The 13603-nt window shown below is 43.1% G+C and overlaps 1 protein-coding gene across 8 annotated transcripts in view; it reads right to left on the bottom strand.

The window, feature by feature from the left end:
- ALPK1 (alpha kinase 1) overlaps nucleotides 1-13603 on the bottom strand; it is a 181023-nt gene that overhangs the window by 99985 nt on the left and 67435 nt on the right. For 2 of the 8 annotated variants that reach the window (XM_077476734.1, XM_077476736.1), the window contains exon 3: nucleotides 1670-1902. The exons of 2 other annotated variants lie outside the window; for them this stretch is intronic. In XM_077476734.1, coding sequence (XP_077332860.1) covers nucleotides 1670-1787 — 118 coding nt within the window. In that variant the 5' untranslated portion in view covers nucleotides 1788-1902. The remainder of the gene's footprint in view (nucleotides 1-1669; nucleotides 1903-13603) is intronic. 4 more of the 8 variants (XM_077476737.1, XM_077476738.1, XM_077476740.1 and 1 more) reach the window with 2 other exon arrangements.

Here is a 13603-nt window from a genome sequence, read left to right as displayed (position 1 = left end):
GCTGCATTTTTCTCTACATGTTTCGCTCTTCTGAGCTTCTTCAGGACATTGCAGCGTGTACAGTTACACAGAGAAACTCAATTAACTCTTTGAAAAGCATGGATGAAAGACCCACTGGGTAAGGCGGCCATTTTGCAAGCTTAATTTGAATCTCCAATTGGATGGTTTTGAAACTGTCCGATTCTGTTCCAATGTTGAAATTCATGTATATATAGTTCTTTGATATATTAACATGTATTTATTCTATGTTACTTTGCAATAATGTCCTAGCTTGAATATCTAATTAATAAGGAATGTGTCTGCCTTGATCAACTGAGGTTGGTCAGAGCAGACACCTAGTCGAATAGAAAAATATGTGTTTCAAACTTTTGGGATGCATTTAATAAATTCATTGATTATTTTGTATTTTTTCAGTTTCTCTGTGTACCTGTACACGCTGCAATGTCCTGAAGAACCTCAGAAGAGCGAAACATGTAGAGAAAAATGCAGCATATATAATGTACAAGTTCGGTAACAGGTGTCGTTTTGTATGACTCTGCACTAGTTCTTGTACTTTAGGACTTGTTACTTAAATTTATATATTTTCCTTTTCCGGAAATGTTTTATGTATTTGTACTCTTAATAAAATTATACTGATTTTATTTTTTACATGTGATTATCCTGCCTTGATATTGGGTACCGTCTTAAAAGTCCCGGGGGTTGGTTACCCTCCAGTCCCCTGTTTGTTTCTTCCCTGTATCTTCAAGAAAAAAATTGGTAACACAGTAGGCCATGAAGGACTGAAATGCTGCAGCACCTGCAAGAAAGTTGTGGTCAGGATAGGCTTCTATTTGTTTGAGGCCCTTGGCATGTAGTATTGGTTGCACAGCCTTTACATGTGTCTAAAAATGTGATTGCCACCAAATATGTGTAATTCTACGTGTCAATAATGAAGAAAGATACAGGGTTTTAAATAGTAGAAGTATATTTAAATTATTAATTTTTTTATTATTATCATTATTTTTACTTACAAGTAGCAGTTTTAACTGCATTTTAACTAGCTGCCACCTCACTCAGCAAAGCCAGTGAATGTTGTGATTTTGAATCGAATAAAAATTTCAGTTATGCTAATTCAATGCCATCATTAGCAGGGAAGTACACCAGGCCAAAAGCTGTGACAAATATCATTAGGACCAATTTTCTATGTATTGCTGGTTTGTTTAATCCTCGGAATTAAAAAAAAAATGTTTTCATCAACTCTCTTTGGAATAAATCACGCAAAACTAATTAGCAAGTTAAGTCATTAAATTCAAATCTCTATCCCATTCAATGCTAACACATTTGTGACATGCTGCGGCAATCGCTTGTCCTCCATCATTTTCTAATATTCAAAAAAGTATGTCACCTGCCATCAAACTTTTGCTCATTGTTCTGTTTCTACACATAAATGCAGCTCCGCCTGGGTTTAGTGGAGCCTGAAATTAGAAGTGACAGCAATTCATTCTAACAAAGTGAGCTTCCTTCTCTTCCTGCGGTCCACATCCCATTCATGTCCCACAAACCCAACAGTCCAGCTAGCCTCGCCTGCCAAAAGAAGAAAAATAGAGCAGAAGAGAGTGCATGTGGCTGAGCTGCACAGAGGCAGAGAGGAACCTGCTGGTTGTCCTGTGCCGTCACATAAGGTCCTCACCTCCACACCGCTGGTAGTCATTCTTCTCCTCCTCAGACGGCTTTGACACCTCTGAAGCAAGAACATCTAGCATTCGCTTGCACTCCTGTAGCACAGCCACAACCTCCTGATTATTCATGATGACTGTTTCTCACTTGACTGTGAATTGAGTGTCCCTGGGTGCTCTATGATCAATGACCTAGGAGAAGACACATATTCCGAATAAAAGGGATCTTTCAAGGTTGAGGTACCTGCTGAACAAAAGAGGAAAAGAGATGATTAACTAAAGCATCATCAATTATAAGCAAGGCTCAAGCTGCGGAGAGATAAAGGGAGAAAAGTACATAAAAACACAGGACAGCATCTGAGCTCTTTATTATAGAAGTGTGTGAAAATACGGCAGGGTGCCCAGCACATGTGGGGAAGAAAACATGTAGAGGAGATAGGAAAAGATACAGAAATTTTGTTCACTGTGAAGACCTGACACAACTTCATTCACGACTTCAAATGACATGATGAACTCAAAAGCTACTTGTTAATGAGCAGTCCCCGCCTGTTACTGCTAAAGCACCTGCCATATAGTCATGCATGTCCAACACAAAGATTTCCAATGTTTTTCTTTAAGGTAATGTATAAGAAGAGAAACATGGTCACTGCTAAGACTAGGGTTTTCATCATGATCCTGGTCACCAAACTCAAAAAATACACAAAGCCACTGAAATCCCGTCCTGCGTAGTTATTCCAGGTCAGTGACTTATTAGGTAGTGATGCCAAGGTCATGGTGACTTTATCTGACTTTACTTTAGGTATTTATCGGCAATAATCGTACAACATGACTTTTCACTGATCAACAGTCAGAATATCTGTGTAAAATCACACTATATACAGTCTGATCGCTTTGTCACGATAATCTTGTACGGTGTATTGTTGCTTTAACCATATTATAAAAAATATGAATAAAAGAAGGAGAACATGTTTCTTTGTAATGTGCTTCAGAATAAGGTACTACTCACTAATGTCATGTCTTTACAAACCAGTAGACCACTGATTCTCAACCAGGGTTCTGTGGAACTCTAGGGTTCCTCCAAAGTTTGCTAGGGGTTCCTTCAGCATTGGGCCATTTCTGCCTCTCGAATAAGTACCCACCGACACCATTGATCTTTTTAGCTATCTGTAAGGAGGTAATTCTTCCCAATGACCACAAGTGTAACCCCCCGTACACACGGTCGGACATTCTGCCAACCAAATCAGTCGGATTTTGTCCGTCGGATTTTGTCCGTTGGATTGTGTCCGAAACTGTTGCATACACACGGTCGAACAAAGTTGTCGAAAAATCCGATCTTTCAGAACGTGATGACGTAATTTTGTTACGATGGGACTACGTTCAGGCTAGTAGCCAATAGCTTTGATGTAGGAATTTGATCTGAGCATGCGTGGCACTTTGTCCGATCGGAATTCTCTACACATGTTCGGAGTATGTCCTATCGGACCAGTCTGTCAGAAAATATTTCCAACAAGTTGGAAAATTTGGTCTGACGGATATTCCGACGGAAACAGTCCGATGCATACCACACACAGTCGGATTATCCGACAACACAGTCCGATAGGACACCTTCCGACGGATTCTCCGACCGTGTGTACGGGGGCTAAGGACCATTCTTCCCACTGACCATCACACTAATGTATCATGAATTATAGATTTCTATTTTTTAGCAGGGGTTCCCCAAGACTCAAACTATTTCAAGGGTTCCTCTGTGTTGAAAAGGTTGAGAAAGGCTGCAGTAGACGCTCAGATGGCACCTTTAGCACCCAAGGGATGAAAAGGATATTCATATTTTTTACAAAGTGAGAGAAGGCCAGCACCATCATGTGTAGTTTTTCCTGCCTGTCTTTTCCACAACATAGATTTGCGTGTTTGGCCATTACAAGTGTATATGTCCAGGGAATTACTGTTTCGTGGCTGTTATTGTGATTGCACACACCATGTACATTCATACTACCCGTACAGAAAGTTCATTCAGTCCCAGCCATTCTAAATAAAAGGCCCAACAACCTGTACACATATGATGTTAATGCTATCATTTTATTTTTATATTAGAAGTAGCACACTTGCTGAAATTACATCTACCATTAAGACATGTTGATCCAGGGAAAATCTGATTGCCTCTTGGGGGATCAGGAAGGAATTTATTTTTCCCCTGCTGTAGCAAATTGGAGCATGCTCTGCTGGGCTTTTTTTTTGCCTTCCTCTGGATCAACTGTGGGTATAAAATTGGGTATATTGGATTGTACAATTTTTTAAATTTTTTTTATTTATTGTTTTTAAGGGTGAACTGGATGGACTTGTGTCTTTTTTAAACCTGACTAACTATTTAACTATGTAACATCAATTTTTTTCTCCTGTATTTTCAAGGCCTGGATTTTGCAAGCAATAAGCCAGCACGGAGGATTACTTATTAAAGTTAGGTAGTGAAGAAACTGCCCTTTCAAATGACAACACAGATATTGCAAGCAGCAATAGTTCATTGTCTCCCCCCTGCTGTTTACCAGTCCACCGTTTGCCGATCGGCGGGCACATCGGGGATCTTCGGGCAGGGGGACAGACTGCGGCAGGCATCTTGCAGCGTCTTCCGTGTCCTCTTCCCTTCTGAGATCATGGCGACTTTCACCGGGTGTCGCCTCCCCTCCTCCTAGGTGTTCAATAGGCTCGCCTAACCTTTCAGCCAATCGGGAAATGGGTAACAGACCCGCGCTTCCTGATTGGCGGAGAGGCAGTTCAGTGTTAGAAAAGCAAATATTAATTTGCTTTTCTAACACATCTGGGTGGATTCCGAGTGCAATGCTCTACTCTCCGTGTCTACCCTATTTTGAAGCCTATTAGAGCGTATAAAAAATAAAATAAAAATCTTGTGCTGTAATTCATGAATTATGCATGAATCTATCCATTAACCATATAGGGGTTGGTGAGGATTGAGGGGGAGAAGCCTGTTCGCCTATAATGCGGCCTGTTTAGAAGGCATGGTTAGCAGATGCTTGCAAATTAAGTGGGGCCTGATATATTCCCAGGTTGCTGTTCGAGCCTGCAAAGGATAGTCACATCCCACATATGACAGTGACCTGACCTGGCAATACGGTGCTTACACATTGACCAGTAAATTGTGGGATAGGGAGGGACATGTTGGCTCGTACCTAGATGTTCTGGTATTTTTAGGGTTTTAGAGGTATATTGGGGAGGTGATAACTTTTTTAAAAATGCGTTTTTCTAGAAATTTTTGTCGTTATTTTGTCTCTCACATTAAAATTTTAGACTGATCATTTCTTTGTCAGTGGGAAAACATACAAAATCAGCAGGAGATCAAATACTTTTTTCCCTCGTTGTATAATATATAGACACACACACACATTATATTGTCAAAAGTATTGGGACACATGCCTTTACACGCACATGACCTTTAATCCTTGTCTTAGTCTGTAGGGTTCAATATTGAGTTGGCCCACCCTTTGCAGCAATAACAGCTTAAACTCTTCTGGGAAGTCTGTCCACAAGGTTTAGGAGTGTGTCTATTGGATGTCGGACAAGAAGACTTGGCTCGCAGTCTGCGCTCTAATTGATCCCAAAGGTGTTCTTTTGGGTTGAGGTGCAGGCCAGTCAAGTTCCTTCACCCCAAACTCGCTTATCCATGTCTTTATGGACCTTGTTACCAAACCCTTGTTTTTTTTGTTTTTGTTTTCAAATAACAAACATGTCATACTTACCTCCTCTGTGCAGTTGTTTTTGCACAGAATGGCCCCGATCCTCCTCTTCCATACACATACACATACACATAAAATTCTCTCACGTCTCCTTAGATCTCAGCAAGGACGCCAGGTCATGGGTAGAAAGAAAAGATCTAAGTGCTTACTGCTTAACCACTTTCAGACCGGACCATTTTGCTGGTAAATGACCAGAGGTCTTTTTACACTTTGGCACTGCGCTGCTTTAACTGGTAATTGCGCGGTCATGCAATGTTGTACCCAAACAAAATTTGCGTCCTTTTCTTCCCACAAATAGAGCTTTCTTTTGATGGTATTTGATTGCCTCTGCGATTTTTATTTTTTGCGATATAAACGTAAAAAGACCGCAAATTTTGAAAAAAAATGATATTTTCTACTTTTTGTTATTAGAAAAATCCAATAAACTCAATTTTAGTCATACATTTAGGCCAAAATGTATTCAGCCACATGTCTTTGGTAAAAAAAAAGTCAATAATTGTATATTTATTGGTTTGCGCAAAAGTTGTCACATCTACAAACTAAGGTACGTTTTCTGGAATTTACGCAGCTTTTAGTTTACGACTGCCTATCTCATTTCTTGAGGTGCTAAAATGGCAGGGCAGTACAAAACCCCCCCAAATGACCCCATTTTGGAAAGTAGACCCCCTAAGGAAATTGATAAGAGGCATGTTGAGCCCATTGAATATTTTATTTTTTTGCCTCAAGCGATTGAATAATGACAAAAAAAAAAATTTTTTTTTTTTTTTACACAAAGTTGTCACTAAATGATATATTGCTCACACATGCTATGGGCGTATGTGAAATGACACCCCAAAATAAATTCTGCTGCTTCTCCTGAGTATGGGGATACCACATATGTGGGACTTTTTGGGAGCCTAGCCGCGTACGGGGCCCCGAAAACCAAGCACCGCCTTCAGGCTTTCTAAGGGCGTAAATTTTTGAGTTCACTTCTCACTACCTATTACAGTTTTGAAGGCCATAAAATGCCAAGATGGCACAAAACCCCCACAAATGACCCCATTTTAGAAAGTAGACACCCCAAGCTATTTGCTGAGAGGCATGTTGAGTTCATGGAATATTTTATATTTTGCCACAAGTTGCGGGAAAATTACAAACTTTTTTTTTTTTTTTTTTTTTTTAACAAAGTTGTCACTAAATGATATATTGCTCATGCATGCCATGGGCATATGTGAAATGACACCCCAAAATAAATTCTGCTGCTTCTCCTGAGTACGGGGATACCACATATGTGGGACTTTTTGGGAGCCTAGCCGCGTACGGGGCCCCGAAAACCAAGCACCGCCTTCAGGCTTTCTAAGGGCGTAATTTTTTGATTTCACTCCTCACTACCTATTACAGTTTTGAAGGCCATAAAATGCCAAGATGGCACAAAACCCCCACAAATGACCCCATTTTAGAAAGTAGACACCCCAAGCTATTTGCTGAGAGGCATGTTGAGTCCATGGAATATTTTATATTTTGCCACAAGTTGCGGGAAAATTACAAACTTTTTTTTTTTTTTTTTTTTTTTCACAAAGTTGTCACTAAATGATATATTGCTCACGCATGCCATGGGCATATGTGAAATGACACCCCAAAATAAATTCTGCTGCTTCTCCTGAGTATGGGGATACCACATATGTGGGACTTTTTGGGAGCCTAGCCGCGTACGGGGCCCCGAAAACCAAGCACCGCCTTCAGGCTTTCTAAGGGCGTTACAGTTTTGAAGGCCATAAAATGCCAAGATGGCACAAACCCCCCCCAAATGACCCCATTTTGGAAAGTAGACACCCCTAAATTTAGGGGTACACTAGTGAGACTAGGTAATAAATGGCGGGTGCCCTGAAACTATAAAAAAATAACTAACCAACCAGCGTCACCTGTAACAGTTATATGGTGATCACTGGTGAAAGGGTTAACTAGGGGGCAATTAGGGGGCTTTATGCGGTAGTATATGGGGGTCCCTGGCGCTATAAAAAGCTGCAGCGAACCTAAATACCTACCTGCCTAACTAGCGTCACCTGTGACACTAATACAGCGATCAGAAAAACGATCGCTTATTAGGCTGGGTTCACACTGGAGCGATGCGGGAACGCCACGAATGCGCGGCGGGTTCCCGCATCGCATGCCTCCCGGCGGCAGTTCACACTGCCCTATGCGAACTGCTGGGAGTGTCAGTGAAATGTTACTGACACCCCCAGATCAGTTCGCATATCGCAGTGCGATCTGCAAACTCGGATCGCATGGTGTGAACACCCATGCGATCCGATTCTGCTGCGGGCCAAAAAAAGGGTCCCGTGCGAATTTGCGGCGGGTGCGGCGAATGGCTGAACTCGAATCGCACAGAGATCGGATGTGATTTGCACTGCAGTGCGGTGCGAATCACATCCGTTCTCATAAACCGCTGCAATGTGAACCCAGCCTTAGTGACACTGGCGACGGGGGGTGATCACGGGGTTAAACCTTTATTGGGGGGGTTAGGGGGGTACCTTAGAACTAAAGGGGGCTAACCCTAACTGCCCTAACAGTTATTTGTCACAAATGACACCCGCCGGGTGATCAGGGGGTTAAACCTTTATTAGGTAATAAATGGCGGGTGCCCTGAAACTATAAAAAAATAACTAACCAACCAGCGTCACCTGTAACAGTTATATGGTGATCACTGGTGAAAGGGTTAACTAGGGGGCAATCAGGGGGCTTTATGCGGTAGTATATGGGGGTCCCTGGCGCTATAAAAAGCTGCGGCGAACCTAAATACCTACCTGCCTAACTAGCGTCACCTGTGACACTAATACGGCGATCAGAAAAATGATCGCTTATTAGGCTGGGTTCACACTGGAGCGATGCGGAAACGCCGCGAATCCGCGGCGGGTTCCCGCATCGCATGCCTCCCGGCGGCAGTTCACACTGCCCTATGCGAACTGCTGGGAGTGTCAGTGAAATGTTACTGACACCCCCAGATCAGTTCGCATATCGCAGTGCGATCTGCAAACTCGGATCGCATGGTGTGAACACCCATGCGATCCGATTCTGCTGCGGGCCAAAAAAAGGGTCCCGTGCGAATTTGCGGCGGGTGCGGCGGGTGTGGCGGGTGCGGCGGGTGCGGCGAATGGCTGAACTCGAATCGCACAGAGATCGGATGTGATTTGCACTGCAGTGCGGTGCGAATCACATTCGTTCTCATAAACCGCTGCAATGTGAACCCAGCCTTAGTGACACTGGCGACGGGGGGTGATCACGGGGTTAAACCTTTATTGGGGGGGTTAGGGGGGTACATTAGAACTAAAGGGGGCTAACTCTAACTGCCCTAACAGTTATTACAGTCACAAATGACACCAATGCAAAAAAAAAAAAAAAAAAAAAAAAAATGACATTGGTGTCACTGTGACTGGGGGGCAGGGGTAATTGGGGGGGTGATCGGGGGGTAAAGGGGGGGTGTGAGTGTGCCTGGCATGTTCTACTGTGTGTGTGAGTGTTGGTGCAACTTACTGATCCGCTCTCCTCCGTGTCGGAACGAAAAATACCGACACGGAGGAGAGAATACATCACTTCCTCTCCTGTGTTTACATTACAGGAGAGGAAGTGATGTCACCGGGGATTTCTATTCGTCGGGAGCGATCGCGAGGGGGTGGCCATGAATGAATGGCCGTCCCCTCGTCCGGGATCGCTCCCGTACGAATACCGACCGCCGCAGGCACCGGGCGGGGGCCCGATCGGGCCCCCGACCCGCGGGAGGCAAGGGACGTACATGTATGTCCTTATGCCTGCCCGTGCCATTGTACCGACGTACATCGGCGTGCGGCGGTCGGCAACTGGTTAAATATAAGATTTAATTTTTGTGTTCAAACACAAACTACTCACATAAAGATAATAAAAACACAGCGTGTAAAGCTGACAATCGTGTTAGTTCTGTAGGGCAGCAGCGGGTGACGTCATGCGTAGCTCCTTCCCCCGTACGCGTTACGTTCAATCAGAAATTCGACGTCACCGAACTCCTCCCCCCTTCCCTTCATTAGCAGACAGGGGCACTTGGGGAAGGGGGGAGGAGTCCAGTGACGTCGATGTCCGTGACGTCACTGGATCTCCCTGAAGACCCGGAAGCCGATGGAGAGGTGAGTAGCGATCAAAAAATGAATCGTTTAATCGAGGAATTAATCTTTCATTTCCACAGCCCTAATAAATATATATATCATAACCCAGTAGCTAACCCTTGTACTCTATTTTTGGAAGCTTCTTCCAGGAGCAGGCAAGAGCAATCAATGTACTAGGAATATGGAAACCTGACCAGACTTAGAGAATAAATTGCTGCTCAGCTGAGTACAGCACTCACTCACAACATTTCTGAGAAACTCCCTCGGACAACAAGCACCATAGACTTCTGTAGGTGTGACTATACTATATTCAACTTTTATGTAGAAATAAAGAAAAAAAAAAAGAAATTCACATTAAAATCAATATAAATGTCTTGCCTAAAAGAATATTTTCTTCCTATATCTACTCTTCCTATTTTGCACTTTTTTTTTGGCTCAATGTTCAAGAGTGTCTCATCAAAATACAAACAGCCAAGCTTTACAAAAATACTGAAGAACTTTTTGATCATTTTACAATAAAAAAAATTCTGCATTGAAGTAAATGGCACTTGTAGTGGAATGTGTACCCCTACTTGCTCGTTATAAACGATCAAAAATACTTTTTATATGTATATTGTAACAGCCTGTAGATTTTGTATACTAGTAATATGTAAAAGAATTCAACAACATATGCAGCATGCGATTTTTAGGCACAGACAGCAAGGCCAACAACAGTTACTACGCTATAAACTTGAACAGCATCTCTTAACTTTACTGAGGAATGTGTGACTCTAGTACTGCTTTAAAGAACCTTTAACTTTGGGCAATTACAAGTGCATTGGGACACAGCATTGTGTCATGCAATTTGCCTGCCCATCCCTGCCCCTGTATTTTGTTTTATCATCTAGTTTTCCTTTCATAGGGAAGGAGCGGCACAAGCTGCTTTAAAAATAAAGAGAGCGCTCAATCAAAAAAAAAAAAAAAAAGACTCTCTTAAGGCAGGCTTCTCTTGTTAATATGCACAGACATAAAAAGGAAGGCTCTTTCTTCCTATACAGCTACAGTGTGTGCAAATTGCAGGGGGGCTTATTGGCATAAATCTCTGTAGCAACTTCTGAGGGTAAACTGGATTTACATTACTTTCTGACAAGAATTAAATGGGGGCCTTGTGGATATATGAAGAGATTTTTAGACGGCAACAGATGGGCCTGAATGTGTTCCCTAGGCACACTATCAGTGACATCTGTGTCCTCTGAATTCTGGTGGTCCCAGCCAATTAAAACTGTAAAAGAATAAGCAAGCAGGCTCCTGAACAGCCAGAAACGCTGGTATTTAGTTATAGGGCTGCCAGTAACCTTAAGCTGAGAACTTGTTAGAATAATAATGGCATGTTTGTGGGTTTGGTTAATATTATTTTTTTAGCTTTACTGATTCTGGTAGGGAGTATATAAGAATAACACAATGGCTGGCACTAGGATACTCATAAAATCCTTTTTATAGGGTGATTTCTTTAGCCATCTGCATGAACATATATACAGGCAGTCCCCGGGTTACAAACAAGATTTTTCTGTCTGTTCCCCTGTTCACAGTGGTGTTGCTAGGGGGGGGGGGGGGGGGGGTGGGCCGAACCCGGATGACACCCGCCAGAGGGGTGACACCTGTGGGCAGAGGCATCGCACAATCTGCACACTCCACTGATCAGTGTCTCTCAAGTGTTGTGTTGCCCCTGGCTCTCGGCTGGCTCACAGGTCAGACCGCCCCTCTGTACTGCAGCTCCTCCCACTCTCCCTCGGAATGTTATGAACCGGCTGTCTGCACTGAGGGGGTCTATGCTGATGGAGGAAGGTCTGCACTGAGGGGGGTCTATGCTGATGGAGGGGGGTGTATATGCTGAGGGAGGCGGTCTGCACTGGGGGATCTATACTGATGGAGGGGGTGTCTATACTGAGGGGAGGTCTATACTGAGGAAGAGGGGGGTCTGTACAGATGGAGGGGGGTCTGTACTGAGGGAGAGGGGTCTATACTGCAGGAGGGGGATCTGTACTTAATGGGGGGGTTTATACTGAGGAAAGGGGGTCTGTACTGAAGGGGGACTATAGTTGGTGGAGGGGGGGTGACACCAGTTTTTTCTGCACCGGGTGACACCAACCCTAGTGACGCCACTGCCTGTTCAGAAGATGTCACCTCACTTTCTGTCCCTATGACATATGGATTTTGAAAATGTAGGGTCTCCCTCTGTTTGTAAGTATTAGTCGTTTGTAAGTTGAATCTTTGTAACCCGGGGACCGCCTGTATACACACACACACACACACACACACACACACACACACACACACACTTACCAGACTGCTATAAGCTATATACAATAGGAATTGACAAGAACAAAGGTGACTGTGTCAACCATATATTTCTTAAGCCTATGGAGCAATGTGGCAGAATTTATGCAGCATGCACTTCCAGTGCTGACTTATTAGTAAAAACTTGTTGCCAATGAGGCTGGCTGATGGTGTGTACTGATTGCCAAATCCATAAAAAAAAATAAAAAATTAAAAAATCCATTGACATACTTTCAGCTAATGTCTATGGACACCTATAGTCAAATGAAAATTGTTGTAATGAATTCTTAGGATAATGTATAAACTGGAAAAAATGGAGTACAATTTTCTAAGTTTCAGTTCTTTATTCCTTTGCACACAACGATGGCGAGGTGTAAAGTACAATATTCAATAGCAGGCTCCTACCATTTGGTCTTTGCACAGGTAACTTAATTACTGTATCTCAGCCAACATTAACTATTTTTATACTTAAGCTGTTTACATCAATAAATAGAATGTATGTTACCGCATTTTACATTTTTCTTCCTGGTTTCTGGTTTAGACCACAATGTTGTCATACTTCCCAGGAATCCTCATGTGAACTTTTCTCCTTTCAGTTGAAGGAGAGGAGGAGGGTTTTTTTCAGCTAAGCACTCCCTCCTTACAGTATGCCTGAGCTAAGGGCAGATGGTTTCCAGGATGTAAATGCTACATGAATCATCTACCCCTACTCAAGACGACCATGGCCAGAAATGCTTGTTGGGGTGTTTTTCAAAGTGATTTCTCAAAAAAATAGAGCATAGAGACAGGGATGGATGGGTGAATTTGCCTTGAAAATTAAAGATGAAAAAAATAGCATTTTCAGTTTATGGTCATCAGATACAGGTTAGTTCTGCTTTAAATAAACTGGGTATGGCTTCTTTTGAGTAAGAGCAAGGGAAGAAAGTCATTAGTCTATTCTTTACAAGGTGCAGTATATGCATATCACTGGTAACAGTAAAATTAAAGTTATGTTTATGCTATGATTTGAAGATAGCTGTACTTACTTTAGTCCTCAAACTTATATCTTGCATCATTAGTAAAAGTTCCATAATAAGTGCCCATCTGCAGCCTCTAAATTGCCCATCAATGCACCCTGCTCAGTGCCCATCTGCAGCCTCTAAATTGCCCATCAATGCACCCTGCTCAGTGCCCATCTGCAGCCATTAAATTTACCAACAATGCAGTTTGTTCAGTGCCCATCTGCAGCCTATAAATTGACCAACAATGCAGCCTGTTCAGTGCCCATCTGCAGCCTTACCTTTCCCATCATTGCAGCCTCGCCAGTGTTGGATTATGCCTGCTGTTTCCGAGGGAAGAGGAGGAGCAAGCGCCGCTGAATTACACAGAGCTGCAAACTCCTGTGTACCCGGCGCTCTGTCATTTATAACCACGCCTCCTGGCCCTGCTCATATGACAGACAGAACAGTGGCCCAATGCAGGGCCAGGAGGCGTGGCTGTGAGTGATGGAGCGCCAGGTACACAGGAGATCGCGGCTCTATGTAATTCAGCAGCGCTCGCTCCTCGTCCCTCAGAGACAGCAGGGATCGGCGTATAACACACACCCACGATTTTCCCCTGATTTTAAGGGGAAAATGGTGCATGTTATACGCCGATAAATACGGTATATTATCAATGACAGGGCTCTTTTTGGAATTTCATCGTACATCCATTACTCAGGGCATGTTGATCAAACTTTTCACTGTTTGATGGCCTGCTAGATTGTTTTTGCTCATTTATTTCTGATTCCAAAATG

The sequence above is a fragment of the Lithobates pipiens genome, unplaced genomic scaffold (assembly GCF_037356315.1).
Source record: "Lithobates pipiens isolate NorthernLeopardFrog02 unplaced genomic scaffold, aLitPip1_a1.2 Scaffold_13, whole genome shotgun sequence".
In the NCBI taxonomy this organism is placed as follows: Eukaryota; Metazoa; Chordata; class Amphibia; order Anura; family Ranidae; genus Lithobates; species Lithobates pipiens.
This window is presented reverse-complemented; position numbering and strand designations above follow the sequence as displayed.